The sequence below is a fragment of the Schistocerca gregaria genome, chromosome 6 (assembly GCF_023897955.1).
Source record: "Schistocerca gregaria isolate iqSchGreg1 chromosome 6, iqSchGreg1.2, whole genome shotgun sequence".
Lineage (NCBI taxonomy): Eukaryota > Metazoa > Arthropoda > Insecta > Orthoptera > Acrididae > Schistocerca > Schistocerca gregaria.
The window spans coordinates 71812455-71831605 of NC_064925.1; the positions used below are offsets into that span (position 1 = coordinate 71812455).

Sequence of the window (19151 nt, forward strand, 5' to 3'; positions counted from 1 at the left end):
ATTTGCGCTGATGTCTGCTGACTGCGGACTGTAGTGAGATGGCCAAGCATGGTTTCCGGGGGTAACAGACTGGGTAAGGATTCCAGGCATTCGAGAAAATGGTTGGTGTCTTTGATGAAGGATGGGAGACTGCATGTAATGGAGATGATACATAATTTACTTGGCCCTCCTGCCACTACTTCAGCTGATTTCAAGTCTGTGTGATCTGCTGTGTCAGTAAACAAGAATTTAACAATACGCCTTCAGCCCTTGATTTTAATACTGCGGGAGTTGTTAGTCAGTGTACTATAGACAGCTGTAATCTTCAGCAAACCAGAATATTCACAGACATAACAGACATTTTCTCAATTCTTCTTCTTCTGTTTTTCATGGGAACCTTTAGAGTGCTGTATTTTCTTCCTGAGTGGCAGTCACTCCTCAATATCTTGCAGAGTAATATGGAGCTCATACATCTCCCTTTCAACCTCTTTGCACCATGTATTATCCATTTGTAGTTTACCGTAGTAAGTGGACAGTCTTTTAGTCAATATGTTGGGATTCATCCTTTGGATCTGGCCATAAAAAACTAATCTTCTTTTCTTAATCAAGTCTGTAATGTTCTCAATATGTGGATAAGTTTACTATAGTGACTTCTGTATTTTTTTTATCTTTAACTGGTTCCAGAATTTTCCTTAGTGTGTGTGTGTGTGTGTGTGTGTGTGTGTGTGTGTAATTATATTTATTAGAAACAAAGATTCCATGACTTACCAAACGGGAAAGTGCTGGTAGATAGGCACAATAAAAAAAACCACACACACACACACACACACACACACACACACACACACACACACACACACACACACACACACACACACAAATTTCAAGCTTTCGCAACCAACGGTTGCTTCGTCAGGAAAGAGGGAAGGAGAGGGAAAGATGAAAGGATGTGGGTTTTAAGGGAGAGGTTTATGCGCGCGCGCACACATATATATTTTCCAAGACTTACCAAGCGGGAAAGCGCCGGCAGACAGGCACATGAACAAAACACACAAACACACACACAGAATTACGAGCTTTCGCAACTGGCAGTTGCTTCGTCAGGAAAGAGGGAAGGAGAGGGAAAAATGAAAGGATGTGGGTTTTAAGGGAGAGGGTAAGGAGTCATTCCAATCCCGGGAGCGGAAAGACTTCCCTTAGGGGAAAAAAAGGACAGGTGTACACTCGCACACACACACACACACACACACACACACACACACACACACACATATCCATCCGCACATACACAGACACAAGCATGCCTTTAAATATGTCTGCTTGTGTCTGTGTATGTGCGGATGGATATGTGTGTGTGTGTGTGCGAGTGTACACCTGTCCTTTTTTTCCCCTAAGGGAAGTCTTTCCGCTCCCGGGATTGGAATGACTCCTTACCCTCTCCCTTAAAACCCACATCCTTTCATTTTTCCCTCTCCTTCCCTCTTTCCTGACGAAGCAACTGCCAGTTGCGAAAGCTCGTAATTCTGTGTGTGTGTGTGTGTGTGTGTGTGTGTGTGTGTGTGTTTTGTTCATTGCGCCTGTCTGCCGGCGCTTTCCCGCTTGGTAAGTCTTGGAATCTTTGTTTTTAATATATTTTTCCCATGTGGAAGTTTCTTTCTGTTTTATTTATATATATATATATATATATATAAGCAGACATATTTAAAGGAAAAGAATTTGGGCAGAGACGTCAGTCGAGGCGGAAGTACAGAGGCAGAGATGTTGTTAAATGACAGGTGAGATATGAGTGGCGCATTTGAAATTAGCGGAGATTGAGACCTGGTGGATAACGGGAAGAGAGGATATATTGAAGGGCAAGTTCTCATCTCTGGAGTTTAGACAGGTTGGTGTTAGTGGGAAGTATCCAGATAACCCGGACGGTGTAACACTGTGCCAAGATGTGCTGGTCATGCACCAAGGCATGTTTATCTACAGGGTGATCCTCATTACCAACAAACACTGTCTGCCTGTGTCCATTCATGCGAATGGACAGTTTGTTGCTGGTCATTCCCACATAGAAAGCGTCACAGTGTAGGCAGGTCAGTTGGTAAATCACATGGATGCTTTTATACGTGGCTCTGCCTTTGATCGTGTACGCCTTCCGGGTTACCGGACTGGAGTAGGTGGTGGTGGGAGGGTGCATAGGACAGGTTTTACACCGGGGGCGGTTGCAAAGGTAGGAGCCAGAGGGTAGGGAAGGCGGTTTGGGGATTTCATAGGGATGAACCAAGAGGTTACGAAGGTTAGGTGGAAGGCGGACGGTGGAAAGACACTCTTGGTGGAGTGGGGAGGATTTCATGAAGGATGGATCTCATTTCAAGGCAGGATTTGAGGAAGTCGTATCCCTGCTGGAGAGCCACATTCAGAGTCTGATCCAGTCCCGGGAAGTATCCTGTCACAAGTGGGGCACTTTTGGGGTTCTTCTGTGAGAGGTTCTGGGTTTGAGGGGATGAGGGAGTGGCTCTGGTTATTTGCTTCTGTAACAGGTCAGGAGGGTAGTTGCGGGATGCAAAAGCTGTTTTCAGGTTGTTGGTGTAATGGTTCAGGGATTTAGGACTGGAGCAGATTCGTTTGCCAGGACGGCCTAGGCTGTAGGGAAGGGACCATTTGATGTGGAATGGGTGGCAGCTGTTATAAAGGAGGTACCATTGCTTGTTGGTGGGTTTGATGTGGACGGATGTGTGAAGCTGGCCATTGGACAGATGGAGGTCAACGTCAAGGAAAGTGGCATGGGATTTGGTGTAGGACCAGGTGAATCTGATGGAACGACAGAGTTGAGGTTGGAGAGGAAATTCTGGAGTTGTTCTTCACTGTGAGTCCAGATCATGAAGATGACATCAATAAATCTGTACCAAACTTTGGGTTGGCAGGCCTGGGTAACCAAGAAGGCTTCCTCTAAGCAACCCATAAATAGGTTGGCATACGAGGGGCCCATCCTGGTACCCATGGCTGTTCCCTTTAATTGTTGGTATGTCTGGACTTCAAAAGTGAAGAAGTTGTGAGTCAGGATGAAGCTGGCTAAGGTAATGAGGAAAGAGGTTTTAGGTAGGGTGGCAGGTGATCGGCGTGAAAGGAAGTGCTCCATTGCAGCGAGGCCCTGGACGTGCGGAATATTTGTGTATAGGGAAGTGCCATCAATGGTTAAAAGCATGGTTTCCGGCTGATGACAGACTGGGTGAGGATTCCAGGCGTTCGAGAAAATGGTTGGTGTCTTTGATGAAGGATGGGAGACAGCATGTAATGGGTTGAAGGTGTTGATCTACGTAGGCAGAGATACATTCTGTGGGGGCTTGGTAACCAGCTACAATGGGGCGGCCGGGATGTTTGGGTTTGTGAATTTTAGGAAGTAGGCAGAAGGTAGGATTGCGAGGTGTCGGTGGGGTCAGGAGGTTGAGGGAGTCAGGTGAGGGGTTTTGTAGGGGGCCTAAGGTTCTGAGGATTCCTTGAAGCTCTGCTTGGACATCAGGAATGGGGTTACCTTGGCAAGCTTTGTATGTAGTGTTGTCTGAAAGCTGACACAGTCCCTCAGCCACATACTCCCGACGATCAAGTACCACGGTCGTGGAACCCTTGTCAGCCGGAAGAATGATGATGGATCGGTCAGCTTTCAGATCACAGATAGTCTGCACTTCGGCTATGGTAATGTTTGGAGTAGGATTAAGGTTTTTTCAAGAAAGATTGAGAGGCAAGTCTGGAAGTGAGAAATTCCTGGAAGGTTTGGAGAGGGTGATTTTGAGGAAGAGGAGGTGGGTCCCACTGTGATGGAGGACAGAACTGTTCCTGGCAGGGTTCAATTTGGATAGTGTCTTGGGGAGTTGGATCATTAGGAGTGGGATCAGGATTATTATTCTTCGTGGCAAAGAGATATTTCCAGCAGAGACTACGAGCGTAGGACAGTACATCTTTGACAAGGGCAGTTTGGTTGAATCTGGGAGTGGGGCTGAAGGTGAGGTCTTTGGATAGGACAGAGGTTTCGGATTGGGAGAGAGGTTTGGAGGAAAGGTTAACTACTGAATTGGGGTGTTGTGGTTCCAAATTGTGTTGACTAGAATTTTGAGGTGTTGGGGGGAGTGGAGCTGGAAGTGGTAGATTGAGTAGATGGGAGAGACCGGGTCTGTGTGCAATGAGAGGAGGTTGAGGTTTGTTGGAAAGGTTGTGGAGGGTGAATGAGTTGCATTTCCGGAGGTGGGAAACCAGGAAATTGGATAGTTTTTTGAGGTGGAGGGTGGCGTGCTGTTCTAATTTGCCTTTAAATATGTGTGCTTGTGTCTGTGTATGTGCGGATGGATATGCGTGTGTGTGCGAGTGTACACCTGTCCTTTTTTCCCGCTAAGGGAAGTCTTTCTGCTCCCAGGATTGGAATGACTCCTTACCCTCTCCCTTAAAACCCACATCCTTTCGTCTTTCCCTCTCCTTCCCTCGTTCCTGAAGAAGCAACCGTTGGTTGCGAAAGCTTGAAATTTTGTGTGTGTGTTTGTGTGTGTGTTTTTTTTTATTGTGCCTATCTACCAGCGCTTTCCCATTTGGTAAGTCATGGAATCTTTGTTTTTTATATATTTTTCCCATGTGGAATGTTTCTTTCTATTTTATTTAATTATATTTATTTATTTATTTATTTGTGATTTCCAGAGCTTCTAGCTTCATCTTTCTGTTCAGAGTTAAACGTTCTGTTGTATCAAGTGATTCGGGGCACTAGTGTCCAAGTTTAGCATTTATGGATGTTGATTTCTTATTATACAGGGTAGAGAAAGATTGTGTCATGAAATTTTAACCCTGTATAGCTGCTGCCAGTAGAAACCAAAATTACAATTTTTAAACCACAGAAACGTGGTGCCACTCGCTCTGATTAGCCATGGAATTACTCTGTCGCCATATGCTCTGGACAACGCGTTACCACAAATGCTTTGCCTGCCAGTGATCACGCTCAGTGGTAACGTGCCAGCCTGCCTCTCTGGGGGAAATCCGCCGGGGTCCTGACACATCCAGTGTAGGTTCATGATAAGATGTACCGGCAACAAACCCATCAACAGCTGTTAGTTCACATACAGAAAGTCTTTTACCAATTGTGTTGGCCATGAAAAGGGCCTTTCTTGTAGCTAGAACATGGTTTACTTAAAGCAGGTGCTCGAATTGGTGACCCTCTGACATGACGCTAGCTTGTTAGTTGCAGGGGCAACATACTGGATGGTTGACTGATCTGGCCTTACAACTGCAATCAAAATGGCCTTGCTGTGCTGCTACTGTGAATGACTGAAAGTAAGGGGAAACTACATCTGTAATTTTTCCCTGAGGGCATGTAGCTCTTCTGTATTGTTAAATGATAATGGTTACATTATGATGGTATCTTCTTGGATAAAATATTCTGGAGGTAATATAGTCCCCCATTTGGATTTCTTGGGGGATGTCATTCTCAGGAGAAACAAAAGTGGTGTTCTATGGATCGGAGCATGGAATGTCACCCTTAATCGGACAGGTAAGTTAGAAAATTAAAAAAGGGAAATTGTTAAGTTAAAGGTAGATATAATGGGAGTTAGTGAAGTTCAGTGGCAGAAGGAACAGGACTTCTGGTCAGGTGAATACAGGACTATAAACACAAAATCAAAGATGGGTAACACAAGAGCAGGTTTAATATTGAATAAAAAAGAAAAAAATAGGAACATGGATAAGCTACTATGAACAGCATAATGAATGCACTAATGTAGCCAAGATAGACATGAAGCTGCCAACTAGCTCTGCAGGTGAAGAGATTGAAGCGATGTATGATGAGATAAAAGAAGTTAACAGACAGTTACGGGAAGTGAAAATTTAATAGTCATGGGGTACTGGAATTTGGCAATAGGAAAAAGGAAGAAAAGGAAAATAGTAGATGAATATTGACTGGTGTAAAGGAATGAAAAATGAAGCCACCTGTAGAATTTTGCAGCAAGCATAATTTAATCATAGCCAACACTTGGCTTAAGAATTATGAAAGAAGATTGTATATGTGGAAGAGACCTGGAGACACCAGAAGGTTTCAGACTGTATACATAGTCGTCAGACAGAGATTATGGAATTAGGCATTAAATTGTAAGACATAATCTGGGGCAGATGTCAGCTGTGACCACAGTTTATTGGTTATGAATTGTAGATTGAAACTGAAGAAACTGCAAAAAGGTATGAATTTATGTAGCTGGGACCTGGATAAACTTACAGAACCAGAGGTTGTAGAGTGTTGCAGAGTGAGCATTAGGGAATAATTTACATGAACAGGAGAAAGGTATATAGTAGAAAAACAATGGATAGCTTTGAGAGATGAAATAGTGAAGGCAGCAGAGGATCAGGTTGGTAAAAAGACAAGAGCTAGCAGAAATCCTTGGGTAATATGAGAGAAATTGAATTTAATTTGTGAAAGGAGAAAATATAAAAATGCAGTAAATGAAACAAGAGAAAGGAATACAACCGCGTAAAAAATGAGACTGACAGAAAGATAAAAATGGCTAAGCAGGAATGGCTAGTCGATAAATCTAAGGATTTAGAAGTGTATATCACTAGGGGAAAGATAGATAGTGCCTACAGGAACATTAGAGAGACCTTTGGAGAAAAGAGAACCACCTGTATGAATATAAAAAGCTCAGATGGAAAACCAGTCCTAGGCAAAGAAGGGAAAGCAGAAAGATGGATTATATAGGTGGTCTATACAAGGTAGATGTACTTCAGGCCAATATTATGGAAATGAAAGAGGATGTAGATGAAGATGAGATGCAAGATACAGTACTGCATGAAGAATTTGACAGAGCACTGAATGACCTAAGTTGAAACAAAGCCCTGGGAGTACACAACATTCAGTTGGAGAGCCAGCCATGACAAAACTCTTCCATCTGGTATGCAAGATGTATGAGACAGGTGAAATACCCTCAGACTTCCAAGAATGTGATCACTCAAATTCCAAAGTCAGCAGGTGCTGACAGGTGAGAAAATTACCAAACTGTCAGTTTAATAAGTCACGGTTGCAAAATACTAACACGGATTTTTTACACAAGAATGGAAAAACTGTTAGAAGCTGACCTTGGGGAAGAGCAGTTTAGATTCCAGAGGCAATATTGACCCTATAACTTCTCACAAAACATAGGTTAAGAAAAGGCAAACCTACATTTATGTCATTTTTAGATGATTTTGAATGGAATACTCTCTTTCAAATTCTAAACGTGGCAGGGGTAAAATACAGGGAGCAAAAGGTTGTTTACAGTTTGTACAGAAACCAGGTAGCAGTTATAAGAGAAGAGGAGCAAGAAAGGGAAGCAGTGGTTGAGAAGGGAGTGAGACAAGGTTGTAACCTATCCTTGATGTTATTCGATCTGTATATTGAGTAAGCAGTAGAAGTTTCAAAAGAAAAATTTGGAGTAGGAATTGAAGTCTCTGGAGAAGAAGTAAAAACTTTGAGGTTTGCCGATGACATTATAATTCTGAGAGAGACAGGAAAGGTCTTGGGAGAGCAGTTGAAAGTAATGGGCAATGTCTTGAGAGGAGATATAAGATGAACATCAACAAAATCAAAATGAGGATAAAGGAATGTAGTCAAATTAAATCAGGTGATGCTGAGAAATTAGATTGGGAAATCAGACTCTTTAAAGTAGTGGATGAGAGTTGCTATTTAGACAGCAAAATAACTGATGATCAAAGTAGATTGGATACAAAAGATAGATTGGCAGTGGCAAGAAAAGCATTTCTGTAAAAGAGGAATTTGTTAACATATAAGATATATTTAAGTGTCGGGAAGTCATTTCTGAAAGTACTTGCATGGAATTTAGCCATGTATGGAAGTAAAACAGCGATGATAAACAGTTTATACAAGAAAAGAACAGAAGCTTTTGAAATGTGATGCTACAAAAGAATGCTGAAGATTAGGTGAGTAGATTATGTAAGTAATGAGGAGGTACTGAACTGAACTTGGCACAACCTGACAAGAAGAAGGGATTGGTTGGTAGGACACATTTTGAGACATCTAGAGATCACCAATTTAGCACCGGGGGGTGGGGGGTGGGGAGTGAGGGGGGGGGTCATAGAGGTAGACAAAGAGATGATTATAGTAAGCATATTCAGAAAGATTTACTTTGCTGTAGTTCCTCAGAGATGAAGAGGCTTGCTCAGGATAGAGTAGCATGGAGAGCTGCATCAAATGAGCCTTTGGGCTGAAGACCACTACTACTACAAGGATCATATACTAAAATGGTAGTGTCAGACAAGAGTCCTTCATCAGATGTAGGAAGGAAAAACACACACACACACACACACACACACACACACACACACAGGCCATTGTCGTTTTTGGGCACTGAGGCCCAAATGCAGCAAGAAGTGATTACAGCTGGGCTGGATATTGGGGTTACTGAAGAAATATGGGGCAGGGAAGGGGAGAGAAATAGCAGGGTAGGGTGGAGGACGGTGTAGTGCTGCCTATAGGAGTATGCAGAGATGTGGTGAGGACAGAATGGGGAGCTGCGGGGTGTAGCATTGGATGAGTTGTGCTTTGAGTGGAGGAGGGGAGGCAGAGAGAATGGAACAATTTTGAAGGTGACTTGAGGACAGAACGCTTGCTGTGAGGCTGATGTGAAAGTGGGAAAGATGGAGGAGGAGGGGGAGGGGGAGCAGTTATGGGAAGGAAGAATGAGTTTTAGGTAGAGTTCTCACCTGCACAATTCAGAAAAACATGTTGTGTGGAAGAATCGAGATGCCTCAGCCTGTGGATCAGTCATTCAATACTAGCACAGTGTGTTGCAGGGCATGCTTGGTAACTGGGTGATCCAGCTCTCTCTCTCTTAGCCACATGTTCATGTGCACAGCTAGCTTGTTAGTGCACATGCCCATATAGAATTCTGCACTGTTTTTGCAGCTTAGTTGGTGGACTACATCTCTGCTTTCACATGTGGCTTTGCCTTCGATGGGGGTAGGAAGTGCCTTGACAGGACTGGAGTGTATGGTACTGGGAGAATGCAGGGGACAGGTCTTGTGTCTGGTCCTATTGAAGGGATATGAGCCATGGAGCATGGGGTTGAGTCTCTCGCCATATTTGCAGAATGATTTCTCGTCTCTGCAGATGAGACAATTATGAGTTGAGTTTAGTTTAGTTTAGTTTTGTTATGTTATGTCATGTTCCGTAGATAATTTTCACGATTATTTTATTGATATGATGTGGAACAAGTCAGATTACAATTTTTTATTTTTTTATTTTATTTTTTTATTTATTTTCCAGTTTTGAAACAGAAACTCGTCCATGGAATAGAAGGTGTTGCCCAAACTTGTTGCCCAAACTTGATCTGCTGTGTGCCAGACACTTTATGTTGTTGGGCAAATGATCAAAGATTTTTGCTGCTGAATAATGTACTCCTTTTTGAGCAACTGACAGCTTCAATAACAGATAGTATAGGTCATTTTTCCCTATAGTGTTGTACATATGGACATCACTGTTCTTCTTGAATTGAGATGGATTATTTATAATGAATTTCATTAGCGAATATATAAGTACTCTGATGGTGCAGTTAAAATACCTAACTCCTTGAATAGGTGCCTACATGACTTCCTTATGTGAACACTAATTATTCTCACTGCTGTCTTCTGTGCAATCAGTACTTTATGTCTGAGTGGTGAGTTGCCCCAGTAAACCATTCTATAAGACATTATTGAGTGGAAATATGCAAAGTTCGTTAGGAGGCTGATCTGTTTATTAGAAAGACTAGCAATTATATGAAGAGCAAAAGAAGATGAACTTAATTGTTTGAGAAGCTCAGTAATATACTTCTTCCAGTTCAAGTTGTCATCAATGTGAACTGCCAAAATTTTGGAGAAATTTACCCTGTTAACTGAGCTCTGTTCATATGCTACATCAATTGTAGGTATGACTATATTCAGTGTTCAGAACTGGTTATAGTGAGGTTTTTTTTTTTTTTCAAAATTAAGCGAGAGTCCATTTTCTGAGAATGACATAATTATTCTTTGAAAGACACCCTTAACAATATCTTTAGATGCTTTTTCTGGAATGGGATTTATTATAACACTCATGTCATCTGCAAAAAGTACTAATTCTGTTTGCTGAATGTTAAGTGAGAGGTCATTCACATAAATAAGGAACAGCGGAGGACCCAAAATTAAACCCTGTGGGACTCCCTTTGTGATAACTCCCCATTCACTAGACTTTACCACTCTCCCCACATTATTTGTGCTATTCAGCACAACTTTTTGCCTTCTGTTCGTTAAGTGTGTGTATGGCCTTCAATTCCATAAAACCTGCTTTTTTGTAATAGTGTAACATGATCCACACAGTCAAATGCCTTGAAAGATTACAAAAAATACTAGCTGGCAATAATTTGTTATTTAGGGCTTGTACTATTTGATGGATAAATGTGTAGATAGCATTCTCAGTAGAGTAACCCTTCCAGAATCCGAACTGTGACATGCTGAGTAATTAGTTTCACTTAAATGTGAGACTACTATTGAATACATAACTTTTTCTAATATATTTTAGTAAATGAAGTCAGCAATGAGATTGGTCTATAATTATTTAAGTCACTCTTGTCTCCTTTATTGTGAAGAGGTTTGACAATTGCGTATTTCAATCTGTCTGGAAGAATTTCCTGTGCCAGTGAAGCATTACATATATCACGAAGGACTTCACTTATTAAATTAGAACACCACCTCAGAATTCTGTTATAGACTCCATCAACACCACAAGAGCTCTTTTCTTTTTTTTTTAAATTTTTTTTAGTGTATTTATAGTTCCCTTAATTTCAGTGGGGGATGTTGGTGCTATTTGTAAAGGCCTAAAGTCCTGAGGAATGACATTTTTAACATAATTTTTTCCTTCTACAACTGAACCCTTTATTCCTATTTTTTCTGCTACATTCAGAAAGTGATAGTTAAAAATGCTTCCAACTTGTGAATTATCACTCACAACTTCATCATTTTGCTTTATTGCTATGGTATGCTGTGCACTGTCACACTGCCCCGTCTTGCATTGACAATGTTCTACAGAGTTTTAATCTTAATATCCGCATTATTAATTTCTGTCAGAACACACAAGCTTCTTGACTTCTTAATGACTTTCCTTAAAGTATTACAGTATCTTTTGCAGTAAGCAAGTAACATCAGACACTGACTTAGTCTGGCCTGTATGTATATTTCCCTCTTCCTCTTACATGTTATCTTAATTCCCTTAGTAATCCATGGCTTACTTGACTTTGAAACTGATTTTTTAGATAACGTTTCAGGAAATCAACTCTCAAGTATTGAGACAAATTTATGGTGGAATAAGTTGAATTTGGCATGAGCATCATTTTCTGCATGTACTTCACCCCATTCTATCTCTTCTAAGCTGCTCTTAAAACTCTGTATCCTGTTCACATCAATAAGTCTCCCTGCCTTGTATGAACCTGCCTCAAGCCTGTAAGGTGCTATTTGTGTTATTTCCATTACCTGTGCATCATGATCAGATAGCCCATTAACAAATGCATACACATTAATAGTTTCTGCCTGAGCACTGTCTTTGAAAATGTTATCGATAAGTGACCTACTATCCTGCTGCACATGAGTTAGAAAGTTTTAACAGATACTAGATTGAAACAACCAAACAAAGATTCTAGCTCATTTTTCCTATCCGTGTCTCTTAAGAAATCTACATTAAAATCACCACAAACCACTAACTGCTTCCTTCTGTCTGACAGGTAGCTCAATAATGCCTCTCTATTTTTCATGAATAGCTGAAACTTACCTTGAGGGGAGCTGTAGATTGTTACAATTACTATAGAAGTATATTGCAGTAGCAACTTACAAGCACATGCTTCAAGGATCTGATCTACACAAAAACTATTTGTTACAATATTTTTGACTGTGTGTCCAGTTTTTATATAAGTAGCAACTCCTCCTTTTTCCATGTTGACTCTACATGAATAAGATGCTAATCTGTAATCCCTTAAATTTAACTTCTCGATTCCTGTGGTTACATAGTATTCAGAGAGACACAAAACAACATATCTTCAGAATTTGCCCCATTTTCTAGGCATACAAGAAGCTCATCTATCTTATTTTTCAGTCCTATAATGTTCTGATGAAACACACAAATTTTATTTCATTGGATACTGCTACAGAAATTATGGCACTGTTCTGTATTAATCTCTTTCAATGCTCTCTGTCTGCAACCTGACTCTAACCTAAAAAATGTCCCTCTGACTCCAGTAATCACAGGTATTTTGTCTTGTGTGCATGTGGCCCCCCTCACATTTTCTGCAAGATAAACTAATCTATCCTTCCCCCTCCTACTCAGGTGCAGGCCATGACTAGTGTAACCCCACCTCCCAATTGCATCAACAGGCACAGCACAGATATGAGATTTAGTTTCTGCCAACAGTAACACCCCCCCCCCCCCCCTCCCCGCAGCTCTCTGTTAACATGGGTGACAGCCATATTAACCCAGGGCTGGTCATGGCCCTGCAAAACATCCACAAACCCCACACGAGTGTGAGCTGTTGCTGCTCCTATTACATCGGGGTCACACCTACACTATAGTCCGAATTGCTAGCCAGGCTGTTTCCTGCTCCTCCTGCTATAAGAACATGGTCCTCACCATCAAAATCTTTGCACAATTCCCCTAGGTTTTCTGTAACCTGGCTAAGCTTAACACTAGGTTTCACAGTGCTTGTGACCTGGTACTCGACTCCTAGCCTATCCTGTAGCAACTGGCCTAAACCTCTCCCATGACTGTTGCCTAACAGCAGAACTCTTTTCTTTCTGCTTGACTTCACTCCCGACCTAGGATTACAATTGTTACTACGCGTCTGCTGCACCCTAATTTGCTCAAAAACTGTTTGAGGCTCTTCTACTTAAAGTAACAAACCAAACTGATTGTTCACTGGAATCTGAAAAGTGATTTCTGGGGTTTTCTCCTTCTGACTACAACTTGTTACCTCTTCCCAGCTCCCATTGTCTCTTTCCCTCTTCAACCTGTGTAATTCGAAGTATGCCATTTCTAGTTCAGCCTGAAGGGCACAAATATTTTTTCCCTGTTCCACAATTTTCTTGACACAGCTACATAATCTAAAACTCCATTGGTGAGCCTCATCTGGCACTATAACATCTTCCCCACTACAATCATCCCAGTGAAACACCAACCCACAATTCCGACATTTCACTCCCGTGCTCACTAATCTACGACAATATCCACATTTGCACACATGATTGCAGATTAAACAATACAAATTACACTACAAACAATTCTGCTACACCAATTAATAATTAGTAGAAAGTAACTTAGCTTCCGGTGAGATGAGCAGAGAACTTCTAGACGTCAGGCGAATGCAGCAGCAGACAAATGTTAACAGCGCGAAGTTAATTGCTGGCATAGGTTATAATGGCGAAAATCACAAAACGAGTAAGTAACTGAAGAGGATCGATATTTACTAATGACAAATTTGAACAGACACTATCACTGAATTATGTATAAATACTGCAATGGAAACAGAAACACCACTTAATGACTTTACTGCACAATATGGAAAATTAAATGTACGGAAGTATAGAGAGACAAACTGAATGCAAACTATACACGCTCAATACTCTTCACAGTAAAGCTACACAGACATTATCCACGTAATCACATAACTTACTGCAGTCAATAACGAAAACAAACCCATGCTAACGGCTTGCACGTTGGAACAGTTAGCTTTTCACAAAAAATACGCAAGTAAAAGTGAAACCTTCAATATATAGATTACAATAGTACTAATTTGCTTATTTAAGCTACAATATTGCCTTAATAAATTGTTTTCCCACGAGTAAACACCTATATTTACAAGCGCACTGATTACACACACACCTGCTCCAAAGAGCTTAGAGTGTGTAACCAGTATGAGTATTGAATGTATGGCAGCTGTTGAAATGAAGGCATTATTTTGTCATTTTTAGATTTGATGTAGACAGTTATTGAGGGAGCATCTGTAAGGTGGCGGTTAATATTGAGGAAGATAGTTTGTTGAGGTGATGAGGACCATGTGAAGTGAATGAGGAAAAAGGTGTTGTTAGGACATGGTCACCCTCAATCAAGATAGTGAAGATGTCGCCAGTTAATCTGAAGCGGGTGAGGGATTTGGTATGCCGGTGGCTAGAGAAAGGTTTCCTCTAGATAGTCCGCGAATAGACTAGCTTAGGATGGTGTCATGCAGATTCCCTTGGCTTTAATGCAGATTTGTTTTGCAGATGATGCATTCAAAGGAGAAGTAATTATGTGTAAGGAGATAGTTGACGGTGATTAGGAATGAGGTTATAGGTTTGGAATCAGTCAGGTGTTGGGATAGTGTTCAATGGGGACAAGGCCATGGACAATTGTGATGTTTGTGTAGGGGGAAGTGGCATCCACAGTGGCAAACAGGGTGGGGGGTGGCAACGAAACAAGAACTGTGGAGAGACTGTAGAGAAAATGGCTGCTGTATTTCTGTATGGGAAGGTAGGTTACTGGTAATAGGCTGCAGGTGGTGTTCCATAAGGACAGAGATTCTCCCTCTGAGAGTGAGAGTGCAGTATCTAGCCACAATGGGGCTTCCTGGGTGGTTGGGTGTATGTGTTTCAGCAAACATGGGGAAGGTACAAATGCAGGGGTGGGGGCAGGGCTGTAGAAGGAGATTAAACCTCAGGAGAGACACTAGAGTGGATCTACATATTTGAGAAGGCACTGAAGATCATTTTGGGTTTCTGGAATGGGGTCACTGTGAAGAACTGATTTGTCAATGTGTGCGACAGCTGGTGTAGACAATCAGCCATGTAGGCTCTGTGGTTTATAACCCTTTGTTGGCAGGTGGGATTACAGGTTCAGGATCAGTTTTTAGGAGGGGACGGAGATTATTTCTGTGGATGTGAGGTTAATTCCCATGCTGAGGGATTTGAGGAATAATGTTGATGCAAGATTTGAGAATAGGAAGTTCTGAAAAGTTATCAAGGAATGATTCAGGAAAGGATGGCTTTATCACAGGTGGATGAGCAGTAAATTGAGTAATGCAGGTATCAGTCTAGGTTTTAGATCAAGCCTGATTGCCACTTGCTGGGAAAAAAGTGTTTCCATTGTAGCGACCAGGAAAGGGAGAGAATTGCAGCATGACTAAATTTGGCAAAAAGTGAGGTCTGTGGAGAGGACTTACACTTCAGTGGGATGGAGGCTTTGGGAGGGCAGGTTCACATCTGTGTTCCTCGTCGGTTTATACTTTTTTATACTCTGGGTTGTGGATAGTGGTGTGAAAGAGTTTCTTTTGGTGTAGATGATGTAGTTAATCGGAAATGCAAGGTCTGGCACTTATGATGTGACATGGAGGTGGTTTGATAGAGGCTCTTGCAGTGGTGGTGCATAGAGGTAATCCAGTGTGTGTGTGTGTGTGTGTGTGTGTGTGTGTGTGTGTGTGTGTGAGGTGAATAGATTGAATAGTTCCTTGAGACTGCACTGCCGGTGCTGCTGTAGTTTCTGGGAGGCCAAGGGTTTCAGTTTGGGAGTTGAGATAGAAGAATTTGTGATTGCAGAGCAGGAGGATTTTACAAATGGAGCAGAGATAGTGCAAGGAGACTTCAGTCAGGTTTATAAAGTTTTGAAGGACTCATATGGTGAGGGCTCTGGACTGCTGGTGGTCCGAGTCTCATTACAGGTTTGTCTTTATTGTTTTTTTTTTTATTCACTTTGAATATCTACACCATCCATACATAGTATAAAAACGGATGTATGTATATGTCACCATTATGAAAAGGATAGATTGCTACTCACCATACAGCAGAAAGACTACTAAACAGGTAAGCTTTTGTCCTGAAGGCGTCCTCTGAAATAGACAAAATATGCACACCATTTATTGTCTTTCTTTTTTTTTTTTTTTTTTCTTTACGGCTGCATTATAATTTCAAAGGTGTTTTTACAAATAGATGGAAACGAAACTTTTTATATTGCTCTACAAACACAGGTCATTTTTTGTATCTATTTTTACTACAAAATAGACAAAATGAAAAATTAAAGTCTCGGCAGAGCTGGTTTTGTCAGACAGTTTAAGCATAAGATTATCAAAACATATGTAATTATCATATTTTATTAAAAATGCACAAGTTGAAGGGAAACACGATAATAGAACACCTCTGTATGGAGGAAGTTAACTGTTCATGTTATCTGCATGTTTTTGCAAACTTTACAGTACTTGCTTTTTTGTTAGTTGATGAGTTGATGAAGGTCACCTTTACTTCTCCACTTTCTGAAGAGTTATGGTGTGGTGACCGATGGGAGTCGCAGTGTGATGTACAACTAGAAATAAGATGATATGCGTTTTTCATAAAAAGTTATAATTATGATATATTTGATGAATTTTATATTTTAATGACGTAGGCATTTGAATTGATCAAAAAATAATAAACATTGTAACAAGACTCAAACCAGCAGTCAAGACTATCACCAGTCTTAAGTGCTACTGATTGAGACACATAGCCCATCGAAAAACTGACTTGACTTTAGTGAATTAGGGTTGCTTGGAAAACTTAAAAATAGGTTTTCTTGAGATGTTTTGAGAGTTACATCAAATTGCTTTGGAGATTAATATTTGAGTCGTGAACTTCAAGTACCATCAATATAAAAAATTATGAAAGTATAATTGCCATTTGGTCTCCTTGCTAGTGTTTCCACATGTATATAGTTTTTTTGCCTCTCGTATTTTGTATTCTAAGAATGTAAGAAAGAAAATTTAGTCAATCAGTTAAGAGGCCATCTCATTTACAGTGTATTAACTGTAATCCCATTAATCTGTTGCATAAGTTGAAGAAAAATTCTGTTCTCATGTAAATGACAAAAAAAATTTGGTAACTGGTTACCAAAATTACGTTAAAGCTGTAGCAATTTCTCTGCTTCCATTACAGATTTCATCTTTGGTCAAGCTCAGGCTTCTGATTATGGTAAACAGTAACATTGACTGTCCAAAATATAAATGTGCTGTTGGTTTGGATTTCATAAAAATAATTGCTAGGTAAGTATGGTTGATTGTTAGAAAAAGATTGCTTGTGTTTTAACATATTTTATAGTATTTTTGCTGATTTGGTCCTCTTAGAAAACCGAGCTGAAGCTATATGAAATTTTAGGTTGTGTGTGTGTGTAACTGTTAATGTATTTGAGTGTTGATGGGCATAATACATTTATAATTTATATATGTATAATGTCCTTTAAGTTGAGCCCATATACTCTAATAAATTATCCCCTCTGATCTAATCATGACATCAGTTTTTCTTGCCTACTTGCTTGCTCCTACCCTGCCTACCAACATGTGGATGCATGTTTCAAATCAGAAGTCTTTGTTTCAGAATCCCATTATTGTCTTTTTTCTGTTAAATCGTCAATTTCATGGTGTCTCTTGTAGTACAATTACAACGGATGTATAACTAGACATTTCTTTTTACAAGCCTGGTAACATTTTTCTTTGTGTCTGAATTTCATCTAAAGTGTTTTATTGTCATGCATTGATGTCTTTTCTGTGCATCTCCTAATTTAATTACTTTCACATCTTTGTTTCAGAACAGTCAATTTTGATATTGTAAAGTACTTGTTTCCATCAAATTGAAGTGTGACAGAAGAGAGATATTTAAATATTATTATAAAAGTCAACAAAATTTGTACTGTGATTGTAAAAGATATTGCATTTCTTCCACATCAAGAAAGAACTACATTAATCATATCTTTTTGTAAGCTGTGTAACTAGACTCACTTGAAATATAATACTTTTTTCCCTATATTTTTATTTATTACTGTATATTGTACAGAATAAGAAATAAAATGATGGTGTACTTTATAAATATTTTACTATTGATCTCACTGTACCTTATTATCTATAATCTTATACTCTTCTCACACATTTTTCTTCCATGGCCTATTCTCCTTCGCCCATTGAACCTCTGTCTGGAGACTTTCCTCTGGGTACCAATTACAAAACATTTACCCATCAATGACAACGATCTACCCACATACTTTTTCCAGATTGTACATGGTACCTCAGTTCCATCCCTTTAATAATCCGAACACAAACAGTTACATAGCTTGGTGCCATCCGTCCATCTGCTAAGATATCCAACTCGATTTGAACCATCCATATTCCTCACTACCTTAGTTGTATGTAAACAGATTACCACACACCACTAAACTTTCTCTGCTTCATACTCAAGATATTCATGTTTGACCTCAAATATTTTGGACTGTCCTCCCAGGCAGAAACTGACTTTCAAACTAAGTATACCACTACCTACCCTGAAAATATAAGAGAATGTCCCTGTCAAACCATGATAGTGTACATATTCTACCTGTCTGTGACCTATTTTGCTCACCACATTGTGAAAAAGACACTGTTTGCACGGAAATCGATCAAAATAAAGTTGTTAATATGTCCTCCAAAAACCTTACTGTAGAAATTTCATTTCTATACAAGCGCTTCAGTTTGTCCTGTTCCCAAATTAGATCATGATGGACTACACAACGATCTGCTCTCCTATTACTTAGCTTGGCAGAAAAAACACTTCATTGCCAACAATACTACAAACAAAAAGCCCACATTAAGTCTTCAACAGTTTGCATCTTATCACACCGTGACCTACGTCATCTATCCAAGCACCCAATGCCTCATCATCCCCCCCCCCCCCCCCCCTTTCCCAATTGGCTTGTATTTCTTTTGTGAGAATCTGCTCAGCTACAACAGGGACTCAGTCCAGGCAACACTTCTTTCCCTTCTGTGCTGCAAGCCTGTCCTTCCACTATTGCATTGTTGTTGGTGCCTGAAGTATAAATTGCCTACCCTTGCTGAGGAGTGTGTCATTGCTGGCTGCTGTGGCCGAGTTGTTCTAGGCGCTTCAGTCCGGGACTGCGCTGCTGCTACGGTCGCAGGTTCAAATCCTGCCTCAGGCATGGATGTGTGTGATGTACTTAGATTAGTTAGGTTTATGTAGTTCTTAGTCTAGGGGACTGATGACCTCAGATGTTAAGTCCCACATTGCTTAGAGCCATTTTTGAGTGTGTCATCGTGGATGGGGCACAGGGACTGCGGCTAATGGTTTGCTGACTACGTAACTGTTGATGTGGCTGGGTGGTGCTCATAGGAAGAGCTCTAGTTCGGAATTGG

General features: G+C 40.5%; 1 protein-coding gene across 1 annotated transcript in view; it reads left to right on the forward strand.

Annotated features, from left to right (window-relative positions):
- Window positions 1-17838, forward strand: part of LOC126279046 (origin recognition complex subunit 5-like) — a 131468-nt gene extending 113630 nt beyond the window's left edge. The window contains exons 9-10 of the mRNA XM_049979453.1: window positions 16912-17018; window positions 17561-17838. Of these exons, the coding sequence (XP_049835410.1) occupies window positions 16912-17018; window positions 17561-17606 (153 nt within the window). The 3' untranslated portion in view covers window positions 17607-17838. The remainder of the gene's footprint in view (window positions 1-16911; window positions 17019-17560) is intronic.
- Window positions 17839-19151: the final 1313 nt, after the last annotated feature.